The sequence below is a fragment of the Parasteatoda tepidariorum genome, chromosome 10 (genome assembly GCF_982258835.1).
Source record: "Parasteatoda tepidariorum strain Cologne lab strain chromosome 10, Ptep-v5.0, whole genome shotgun sequence".
Classification (NCBI taxonomy): domain Eukaryota; kingdom Metazoa; phylum Arthropoda; class Arachnida; order Araneae; family Theridiidae; genus Parasteatoda; species Parasteatoda tepidariorum.
In genome coordinates this window covers 97289599-97302320 of record NC_141764.1, presented here as the reverse complement: position 1 = coordinate 97302320, position 12722 = coordinate 97289599, and the positions used below count along the sequence as shown (strand labels likewise).

The following is a 12722-nucleotide window of genomic DNA, read 5'->3' as shown; positions in this document are numbered from 1 at the left end:
AAAAAAAATTAAAACTTTCACCTTTTTTGTTGACGATTATGCATTACAGTTTGGAAGGAAAAATCAAATAGAAACTAATTCCGAGAAATTTGTTTACATTTTTTAGTAAACTCTCTTATAAGCAGCAAAGTGTATCTTTACAATTCAAATGTAAATTATGTTACGCATATATTAAATTTATAATAATAAAATTTTGAATGATAATATTAAATATTATGACAAAATATCATTTTATTCCTTATCCATTTCTTTAAGGATTATTAAATTCAAAACTTAATTTAACTAAATACTTTTAATTTTTTCAGGCAAGAATTAAATAAGACTTTCGCCCGCATGAGACTATGTAGATAATTCTAGTTTATGTTAACGCGTTGTTTATGTTAGCAGCTCAAATAACAGACAACACAGGCTTTACACCCTAAGACGGTTCAATAAACTCACTAGACACTCGCAAATCAGACCACTATTGCAATCAACAAACTCTCCCTGCGAGGCACACTCCTGTTTATACAAGCTTGGTGACAAAACCCCGGAACTTTTGACACGATTCTAGACAATACTCGTATAACTCAGTAAATATAAGTCCTAACGCTTTGAAACTCGAAATTACAGAACCATCATTTTGTCGCTAAAATGATCGCCAAGATTATCATTAAGTCGCCAAACCGAGTCTTCCATAAGAAATATATTATGCGTTATTATCTCGCTTAATTACGTTAGAATTGTGCGACTTTCTTGCAAATTTTCTAATTAAACTGCTGAGATATTTAGCCTCATAATAAACAAAATTTATATAAATTCGTAACATTATATTATTACAAAATTTTATTAAAGCAGGGACAAACTTTATTGTAAGTTAGAGTAGTAATTAGATGTAGTACACTGTAGGCATACCATCTGAATCATTTGTATTTACGGTAATAACGAATAAGTTATTTCTTTGAAAATAAGAGTGAGATGGTTTGTATTTGGAGAACGTTTGTATGGTCGCAAAAATTATATATAAAATTTTGCCTTCAAAACCGTATTATTCCTGACACACATACACTGTGCTAGGAAAGCGCCCAATATCTGCAATATAATAAAAAATTTAATAAAACTCAGCTTTGTACTTTTAAAGGTAGAAACAGATAAATACAACTTTGCGTGCCACTGTATCATACACAATAGCGTTCTGTAGAAAATCATGGATCCTATTTTTTCAACAGGTCAACAAAAAAATTTATTCCAGAATTTGAGTTTCAAAAAGCAGCTTAAAAATTTCAAGCATTGAAAATGTCTGGTCAGCTAAGTTATTTCGTGAAATCAAAAGCCAACGAAATATGGGCTTCAAAAGAAACTGTTTCCTATTACTAGTTAGTGTGTAGGAAATTTAATTTGTCATTAATATTACTTTGATATTTATTTATATAAGCTTCAAACAATTATTTTTTTTATGGAGTTTAATTCCAGACATAAACGTTAGAGTTAACTCTCTTAAGGCCTGGTTTCTTAGGAAACGTCGACGTCAGCTTGAAACGAACGTTTACCTTTGATTGGTCAATTTATGAGTTTGACAGTATACGTCATCGAACCCTCAGCTTGAACAAAGAACTTATACGCTTCGCGTAAAGAAGGGAAACTTCCTATACTATCAATGTTAAGTCGTAACGATCTTTCCCCCAACTTGGGCGCTGAAGGTGTAATGCAGGAAAGCCACCATCAAGAGCGATTGAAGAACGGGCGCGGATCATTTGATTTTCACCCAACGCACTCATATTTTCTCTGTTAATTATAATCGGATTCGATTTTGTTTTTAAATTTTTTTCAGCTCCCAAATTTAGCAGGATTATAATTTATTTTAAAGTAGTAAATATTTATTTAACAAAAGTAATTTATATTAAAAAATGAAAATTCATTAAAACTTTAAAAAATTGAGTAAAATTTATTTCCCCTTGAAAAAAAAAACTTTTTCGCTGTGTTAATTTTTCCATGTGTGTATATGTATAAGAAATGTGCTATATATAAATAAAAATTTTCAATTATATATATACTTAGAGTTTTAAAAAAATAAACAAGACACTTGTTGCAGAATTTGTTTTATCTTTATTAAACTTATCTAAAAATATTCTTTCTGGTTTAATATTTTAAGAATATACTTTTCAATAAAATAAAAATTACACAAATAAAATTGTATACATTTTATACAATAAATAAATATTTGAGCAAGTTTATGAAATTAAATAACATAAAATTAAAAAGATGCAATATTGGCTCATTGGAACTGCACTAAGAACAAGTCTGCATTATTTTTGATACATAATCTTTAATTTTAGAATGTCTTGAACACAATCTACATCTGTTGTGTAGTCAGTCTGTCAGTATCAACATTCCGTAAGGATACAATTTTTCTGGCCTCTAATCATTTCTTGCACCTAATATTATTAAAAAAAAATCACACAGTAAGATTAAAGTGCTAATATGACATAAGAATGCTGTCTAATTCGAGAACGGAACTTAAAATGTATGGCATTAATAAATTATATGTATTATTTTTCTTAAGTACTAATATTTTATTAAATAGTTTTAAAAAAGCAGACAGTGTTTAAGGAAAATAATTAGAAAGGAAATTTAATAACAAAACAATTCATTGGGTGATTAAATCACAAAATCAATTAAACTTATGTTTTACTGGCAGTATCATCTTCATAGCATGCAGGGGCCCAGGGCACAAAAATATTTTAGACCTATAATGTGTCGTAATGTTTAAAAACAAACTAAAAAACTTCACATACAAAAAATAAATCATTTTTGAGATACAGTCCCTGGCCAAATTATTAGACGCACTTTAAGATTCTATGTAAAATTATAATTATCAGGTAATACTATACAGCTTTATTGTTTTTACGTAGCTGAAACCGGCTTCCACTTCTTTACTTTAGTGTATCAGTTGGTTAATATTGAAATGAAATACGTTAAAAATAAATACAAATAGGAGGTGAATGAAAAATCTCCTGAATGAAAACTCATTTGTATGTTCATTTATAAAAGTTTTAACATGTATATTAATACTTTCATAATTAAATACATTATATTAAGAAATTAACGCGTATGTTTAATTATAAAAGTATAGTATGTAAACTCGTGCAAATCATGTCATTATTGAAAAACTACAGTGCGTCTATAAATTTGACCTAATTATTATAATATAATAATATAGTACCTGATACAATAAATAATCTGTATTTTTATTATATTTTGTCGAATTTATATTACATATCGCCTAATTTAACCAATTGATACACAAACGTAAACAAGTACAAACCGGTTTCAGTAGCGTAAATGCAATAAAGCTGTGTAGTATCACCTGAGTAATTACGATTTTATATATAATCTTATAGTGCGTCTAATAATTTGGCCAGGGACTGTATAATACAACAATTTTAACTAATTTTGATTACCACAAAAACTCAAATAAAGTACTTTTAAACTATGCATAGTTTAAAAAAAATTGATACGCTAACCTGTTGTAATCCTCATATAATAAAATAAAAAAAATAGTTTTCGGTTGACTTTTTAAGTTTTCTTGGTGATAAACTACTCCAATTATTGGTGTTTGATAAGCAATCACCATTTGTAGAAAAAAAATGCATACTCTATAAAAAAAAAAACTTTTTTTTGAATATATAAGGTAATGTTTTTAGTCCTAAATTCTTTTTAATGCAATTTTTCAAAAAAGTACGATTCTCTAGGGCCCCCTGAGAAAATGGGATCCCCGGGCATTGCCCTGTGTGCCTATAAGTAAAGACGGTACTGTTTACTGGACATTTAGAGCTAACAGATAAATAAAATATATATATCTACTATAAACCACTCAATAAATATTATATGAATAAAAAGTAACACTTTTTTACACTTAACACTATTTAAATAATTTCCTATACGTAATGAACTTTCAAAAATTTAAAATGTCAGATTTATAGATCTTTTTCACATTTCTTGAAAAACATTTACATTTTTACTTAGTTATATACATAAATTTGATTTGTAAATATTTAATTCCAAACGAAAAAGATAAACGCACTTATGGAATTATACAGAATTTAAAAACCAAATGAAATTAAAGTCAGACACTATAAATTAGTCACACATTTAGTTACAATTCTAAGTCAGTCTTATCTAATAGGCTCATATAATCAATCGTTGAAAAATAATTTACCGAAATCTTCGAAAATGCTTAACTATTTACTTACATTTCGATATTTTGAGGAAAGCGAAACAATTTCAAATTTGAATAACCCGCTCTATTTACATTGCAGTAAGCACATCTATCATAATTCTTTGCTTTGCGCACAGAAGAATCACTGAAAAATATTGAAAGAAAAAAAGAGGATTAGAATCTTTATTAAAACTGAAAACAAGGAGAAAATAATCAACAGAAGATAGGTTATACAAAGCGCACTTACTTGTTAGGGATAATTGTCAAATTAACGTCCGCCATTGATTGATTTCTCATTTGCTTCTCTCTCCAAACTCTCCTTCCAAAACTAAGGATGATATTGCGCATGCGCTGCACTGTGCCCCTGGAGACAAACTTCTCCGCCGTACAAGAAGCGCTGGCATTGTGCCAAATTTTGTTACGACTTTCGCGAGTTTCCCATCTTTATACTTATACAATCTTTGGCTTGAACGACAACTGCCGTCCAAATCAACTGCAGTTGGATTGCAACGTGACGTTAACAACAGAAGCAATGGTGGACAACAGCCAACATACAGAGCATTGAAATCAGTCAAGATTTTAATTTTAACATTAAACATAGCTTCTTTTTCCTCTTCTTCTTCATTTAGCTAAGCTATAATGTGTTTTTTCTTGGACAAAGTCATTATTTGTTCTTAAAAGCACTGGTCGACAATCACAAAATCAATACAAATTCAAAATAAATATTTGTTTACGTTATTAACGCATGCGCAATGCGAGATAGTGTCTGCGTTGGACCGACTGCTCACACTGAGCTAACAAAACGGTATTTTTATGGCGTCAAAATTATATCAACTTAACGCTGACGCCCAGTTAAGACGCTTCTCCTAAGAAACCAGGCCTTGAGCTAACAAACCAGTATTTTGTTGCCGTCAGGGTGACGTCAACTTAACGCTGACGACCAGATAAGGCGCTTGTCCTAAGAAACCAGACCTTTAACATATCAAATTAAGTTCTTCACATAACAAGAAAACTTTGCACGTAAGTTACAGTGAAATGCGATACTTGTATATATTACATTTTTTATAATACTAATTCTCTAACAACTGAATTCGACACGGTTTTAAACTATATCAACGAATAATTTAAGATAAATAATCCTAAAAATTACATAATTTATCCGTTTCTAATCACTTATTTTGATAGAACATAGCCATATGATTAAGAAGAGGTGATACATAAAATAAGCAAGTTATTCATACAGCTTTAATAAAATATATAAAAAAAAATATTTAAAAATATTGCTGGTAATTTAATCGATGAATATTTTTTCACTATTATGTTTTTATTTAAAATACATTGTACTAAAACTAATTAAAAAAGAACAACTCATTACAAATTAATAATTCAGGAAGTTTTCTTAGTAACAAAATTTATGCTATAAAATGAATACTAATTCAAGAGATAAAAATTAAATCGTTTCGACTCATAAAATTATTATTATTTTTTTGTTGAGAGTTAACCAAGCCTTATTAAAATTTTATACCCCATTTTGCCGTAATTAGTATTTTATGACAAACAGCCTGTAAATAGGGGCCAAAAGAAGAATCAGAAATAATAAATTTGCACTGTTTTTTTCCGTTTTTTTTTAAATGAAGAATGGATTCACAATTGGTACTAAGATATTTAAGGCGTAGATATATATTTACAAACTATTTTTTGACATATTATATATTAACTTCACGCATCACGCACGAGACAATTTTTTTTCTGGTTATTTGTTTCACAAAAAGAAAAATGTAAAGAAAAATAAATTCTTCAGTTAAAACTTTGTAATACAAAGAGCACAAACCCGTAAAATATTGAAGAATTATTGCGATTACTCATTTCGCAAATAAGAAATATCTGTCAGCATTGCAATAAATGCGCAAAAAATTTTGAAAGTAAAAACTTAAAAGGATGAAACACTTTTCATTTCAAACTTTCCCTTTCCCTTTGAAGAACAGTATTGATACGTAGGCACGCGTGAAATTCTCATTTTGTTCTCCTAACTTTTCTTTCCTTTTATTAAAATTGGAGTTACTGAAAAGAGGTTTATCTTTTTTTTTTCTTTTGTTCTTCTCTCAACTTTTATGACCTTAGAGTTTTTTTGCAAATATTGCACACCAGTAGGAAATTTGCATATCTCTTAAACGCTCGGAAGGAGAATTCAAATACAAAGTTTAATTTATGATAGAAAGTAAAATATACCCAAAACACGAAGAAAAAAATCCTATTTAATTTTTTTGCATTCTTCACTCAAAGTAATAAATGCCAACGTCAAGTTGAATGCAGTTGAATCTGCTATATAGTACATAGACAAAAATAAAGTAGTAAAATAAAATAAAAATTTGAAACTATTTACTGTGAAAAAGGAAAATTTTAAAAAAATCTTCAAAATTAGATTGATCAATCAGAAAAGTTGATTGATAAGTTAAGAGTTAATTGGCACAAGAATTGGCTTAACTGGCTGTACTGCGCCAGCTACTAGGTAAAAGAAATGCACTTTTATTTGTATTTATGAATACAGTTTCGATAAACTTGATGAGATTGTGATGTATAGGGTCACTAAGTAAGGATAAAAGATTGGGAAAAAATCTGCCAAAAAGTTTCTTGAAATATTTGAATCGTCTGCTGATCAACAGTTAATGTCATACAATTATCAAAATTAGGATAAATTTCATGTAATTTATTATTAATGTGTGCATTCAATGAAAAGTTCTTTCCGGACCAGGGCTAAAGAGAATAGAAGGGCTAGTTCACTCCGCTCTTAGCGCTGAAGCTACGATTTCCCTCCTCATGACGTCACTGTGTCCACAGATCTCGGAGATCGCAAGCAAAGATATGATAACTTTGCATCTTTCTCTTTGTAAAAATAAGTTAGACTTTTTCTGGTTATTAGCTTTCAAACTTTACGTAATTAACACATTATTTCCGTTCATAAACATAGTTCAAGAAAACTTTCTTGGTTATTATATTAAAAAAAAAAAAAACCATTTTAAACTTATAAAAATTTTTTACTAGTTGGCGAAAACGACACTATAAATACTTTATTTTAAAAAGTTCAGTTTTAACTTTAATTATTAAGAAAAATGAAAGCATATATCAACACTTTTTTTACCTACACATTCTTTTATAACGATAAGTTGAGTTAAATTTAGAATCCCTGATTTTAAAATATGTCGTTAATAGCAATTTGTTCATACTTAATCATTAGGAAACATCAACCTTAAACACTAATTACTGAAACAAAATAATAATTTAGGCTCATAATGACATTAAAAATTTTACAATTGTGTATAGATATTTAAATTTACGATGATATAATTTATAGATATTTAAATTAAAGAGAATATAATTTTTAAAAAAAGATCATAAATATTTAGAATAACTATATTAAAAAATATGTTATGAAATTAGGAGAATTTCAACTGTATACCATATATTTTATTTATACTTTTTATTTACATTTTAATTTTCTTTGACTTTATCCATTTTTTAATTCTTTTCACTTGCCTTTCTTTTTGAAGTAACGAGGCGGTTTCTATTTAGATAATGAATTTTTATAAAAGTTCTTAACGACTGAATAAACGTATTGCTGTTTAATATTAACTGTGTCATTTCGAAATCCATTCTTTACATAGTTGTTCATTTACTTTAGGGAAGAGGCGGAAAGTTATATTTTTTCCTTTTGTTTTTGTATCAGAATTTTTGCAAGTTGCAATAACGCAAACTGGCATTTCGATGATAGTTTTAAATTCTTGTAAATTCACTGCAAAAACTGAGGAAAATCATTATAGAAAATAACAAATGTCTTAGAATATCTCGCAAAAAGAAATGATCTAATATTAGTTAGAGCTAGTAAGGCCGAACGCTCCGTTCTTGAAGTAAAAGTGCGAGCTTTGCGCCAAAGTGACGTCACTAGAGAAAATCGGAGGATTGGCGCGGCTAGAGTTACTTCAAAGGAGTGAACCAGCCCTTCTATTCTCTTTAGCCCTGTTTCCGGACTCGATAAAATGAGGTTGTACAAATACGTTTAACGTCCAAAGGTGTTAGGAGATTACTATTTTAAGTTATGATAGTGGTTTTAGCTATTGCATTGGCACGATCATTTCCAAGCATACCGACATGCGAAGGAATCCAGCATACTGAATCCTTTGTCTCGTAAACGTGAAATGGTGATCAAGGAACTTGAATTTGCAGCCTTGTGACGGCCATTTAGTTTAGCTCTCAATTTGTTTTTGTTGTATAATTAATAATAAGCTGAAAGTGATATTATGATAAGATCAACTATATTTTCGTTGAAATGAAAACGAAAGGGAATTATTATAAACGTTAAAAAAAGTCATTAATGATACATATAAAAAGCTCTCAAAAGTGTTTGTACACTTTTGCGAGCATTTGTTCTTGGGACTTTTAATAAAATATTGCTCTATTCATTAATCAAAATGAATATTTCAGAATGGATATAAACTGTTGCTTTGGTTTTTCTAAATATTCCATGCAGTTTTGTTAAAAATACATAAAGATCTTATTATTAATTAATTATTCTGAAATATTCATTTTAATGAATGAATGGAGCACTATTTCATTGAAATTTATAAGTGTACGAACACTTTTGGGAGCCATTAAATTTATTTATTATTGAATTTCTTTTATTTATTTGAAATACTCGATGAGAAATACTAATACGATTTTGTATGAATTCGTGTCTTTTCATAATTCTTTCAATACATTATTATTAAAAAAATACGTATCTATTTATCTAATTAAATTTTGCTTTTTATATATTCCCACTTTTACTTATAATATTTCATATAAATAGCTAATATTAAATAAATAATAGATATTGATTGGATTTAAATGTAACAGCAAATTTCAAAAATCAAAGCTGGTTAATAAAATTCTAACTCTCGAAACCTTTGTAATCCTTCACCGAACACTGAAGTTCCGCGGAATATCAGTTTTGAAATCACAGAATACTATATCAAAAGGTATTTATATTACTTATTTAAAATATATAAAACAGAAAAACTTCATACATTGGATAAAGCAATTTCATATCAAAATAACGTTTTTTGTCAACGTTACTGTTTCTAAATTAAAATTACCACTGTAACTGCCTGAATCTACTCTGCACATAGGGTAAGCTGAAAAAAATGGTGCTATAAATTATGTCTTACGAAAAAAAAAATAATGGCTGGAAAAAAAAAAGAATGAAGATCATTAAGGAACCTTAGCCACAATTTAATCTCATGATGGTCAACTCTCATAAACGTATTCTTGTCTTTAAAAAATTATATAGTGGTAAATTATAGTCATTGTAAAATTTTATACTAAATATTTTTTTTTCTCCATTCAATAATACAAACGCTAGCAAGAACTGTTTTGTATTCTAAATACAACAATTTACAATTTTTTTTTTACAAGTAATTTTAGTATAAGATAGTTAACCGCTAAAAATAATTTTCTGCTTTTTCGCTTCTCAATATATTATAAATATTAATTTTAAAATTCTATCCTCCTTCATTGCGTTTTGGACTAATTCTTAAATAGTTTTATAAAATAAGCAACTTTTTTGCTTTCCGATTATTACAATGCTCGTATACTTTTAGAAAACAGTGAGTAAAAAGAAAATCAGTTTTAGTACACTTCAAAAAATAAACTTTTGTTTTTCCATTTAGCAAACACTGCAAGAAATGTTTAAAAAAAAAAAAATTCTTTAAAGAATTTTTTTACTGTGAACATATTATTTATAACTAAATAAAACCCTTATCTAACAAACTTTAAAAGGTAATAAAATAAAAATATGTTGCAACCAATTATAGAGAAAAAGGATGTAATGGATTATTAGTCTAGAAAATTAAAATTCAATAGTTTTACCAAGCTAACATAAATCTTCACAATATAAACTTTTGTAGTTCTAGAACTTCAACCTTAAACACAGCAAATTAACGAATGAAAATTTTATTTGCAGCAATTTTTTCTGGCAGAATGTTGATTGAATCCCGGTAACCAGGGCCTGATTATAGCCTAGGCCCAGTATGCATGGGCCTAGGGCCCACACTTTCTGAGGGGCCTCAAAAATTAGTAAAACTAGCTATGTGTTGGTTTAAGTACTAAATAAAAAATAATTCCAACTTACAATAAAAAATAATTCAGCTAATCAGTGACTTTTAGTAAAAATCACTGATTTCAATTGTTTGTGCTCACCAAACTATTTTTATTTTGACATAACATTGTTGTTTTATATCTTGCTTTAATTTATAGATACGTAAACTTTATCTCAGAAAAATAATCTTCGATTTTCTGCTTTCAAAATTTCTTAGTATGTTTCTCTCGAATCATGCAGTTCAATAGATTTTTTTTCTTTATTAGGACTACTCTTCAATAATTTAATTTCAAAATATTTTGTAAGGGGCCCAGATAATTTGGTGAGCCTTGGGCCTGATTTTGTCTTGATCGGTCTATGGCGGTAACATTTAGTAAAAACATGGTCTCAAGATGATTTTAAAAGTGAACGAAACAAAATTTCAATCCAAAATTTTATTAAAATCATTAGCAAGAATCAAAATTCTACACTGTTATAAATAAAAATTCCAACTAGAAGAATCACAAATTGGAAAGTAGACATTTCAGACATATTTTTCCTTTCTCATATTATCCAAATTCGCTGAATACTTAAGTGTTAAGGATTCATGAAATATAATTATTTTATTATTATTTATATATCACTGGTTCTATGAGGTTATAAAAGATGTACCAAATACCGGAATAACAAACAAAACTAAAAACCCAGTTTTTCAAAAAGACTCACATATAAATCAAAGAAATTGTACGAAATTTAATATTGGCAGTAATAATTTCACAACAAGAACTATTATAAAACTACTATTATTTGACTGTTGATAAAAACAGACTAGTTTATATAGCTCTTTTTATTAAATCTGTAATTTTATTATTGTCAGGATAATTTTTAAGGTAAAATAATTCAAATAACTTTCAAAAAGCACATTTCAACAAAACCATTAATTTTATTTTTTCAATTAATAAATAAATTCTTATAATATTAAAATGAGATACCTTGCAAATTGTAGAAGAAACATTTGAGTTTAAGCCTTATCTGTAGCAATAATAATATTTAAAATTCTTATTTGCATTTGAAGAAAAATGTCACTTATATAGGGCATTAATGTTTCTCGTAGTCCAATAATGTAAAATATTGTGCTAGAAACAAAATTTTTAAGATTTCATGTCAGATTTATTTTTCTCTAAAACCAATACCACATCTGGAAGATTTTGCTGCATGCTTGGAGACCACATGTGGCACACAATACAATTATTCTAATGTAGCTTTTACTGCAGCGATAAAAACCTCTAAAACTCTTTCTTTAGTATTTGCGGAACATTCCACATATTGGTAGGCATTTATGTTTCTTGCAGTTAGTAGTCCATTATCGTACGATATCGTGCTAGGGGCAGCCTCTTGAGATTTTAGATCGCATTTATTTCCAACTAAAACCAAAGGCACGTCTGGACGATTTTCGTGCATCTCTCTCAGCCATTTGCTCGCGACGCACAGAAAACTATTCATATTGTCCACTGCAAAACAAATAATTACTACGTCGGCATTTTCATATAATTTTGATCTCTCTCCTTTGTGATTCTGCGGACACGGTGCTTTGCAAATTAATAACGAGAAATTCGTACCGTCAATGTCAATATTAGAGTGTGCATTGTCACGGAAATATTGAGCACTTACGTGGGAATCTGAAACTTCAATAAAAGCTCTGATGAGCTGTGTTTTACCGCAATCCTCATTGCCAACAACTACGATCTTCTTAAAATGAATAGGTTCAGCGTTTTCATCCAGTGTTGTATTTTCCATCTTTAGGCAAACAAAGGTTTTTTTTTAAAATACGTTGTATATAGCAGCGTCTCGAACTGTCAATTACAGTACTTAACCGACTGAAAACTACACAAAATCATCAACAGCACTACATTATTTTCGATTGGATTTTATTATCGGTGCACTTCCAGGGGATCATTTCTGCCGATATAGAATGGGTAGGTAGATACTTTATTTACGTCGCACTAGAGCTGCACAATGGGATATTGGTGACGTCATCATCCTGAGGACATCCCTGAAGACGATCCGAAGGCATGCCATCACAATTTTGATTCTCTGAAGAGGGGATGGCTCCCCTGCTTTGGTAGCCCAACGACCTGTGCACGTTGTTGAACACTTTACAGTAGAACAGATTAACGAAGGCCGATACCGCGCATCCTCGGTCCCTAAGCAAGCTGATCAAAGTAGTCACCCACCCACTGGCTGACCGCAGCCAGTGATGCTTGACTTCGGTGTTCTACTGGAAACATTGTCTTTTCGATTAGTCCAGTAGGAGACCCTATCTAGAGTAGAACGTCTTCCTCTTTCATTACTTGGATCTGGGTGTTGGTTCGATTCTTATAGGCGAAGGTAGAGTGCGTGATCGCACTGTACTTT

At 29.3% G+C, this 12722-nt stretch overlaps 1 protein-coding gene and 1 long non-coding RNA gene across 2 annotated transcripts; both read right to left on the bottom strand.

Annotated features, from left to right (window-relative positions):
• Positions 1–2208: 2208 nt before the first annotated feature.
• LOC147803132 (uncharacterized) lies at positions 2209–5115 on the bottom strand. The gene is made up of 3 exons (XR_015430007.1): positions 4446–5115; positions 4233–4343; positions 2209–2414 (listed from the first exon to the last, which is right to left on the bottom strand). It is a non-coding gene; the product is annotated as an uncharacterized LOC147803132 (long non-coding RNA).
• Positions 5116–10747: 5632 nt separating this feature from the next.
• LOC107442256 (ras-like GTP-binding protein RHO) lies at positions 10748–12478 on the bottom strand. The gene has a single exon (XM_087153452.1). The coding sequence runs from the start codon at positions 12102–12104 to the stop codon at positions 11556–11558; it is 549 nt and encodes a 182-aa protein (XP_087009578.1). The 5' UTR covers positions 12105–12478; the 3' UTR covers positions 10748–11555.
• Positions 12479–12722: the final 244 nt, after the last annotated feature.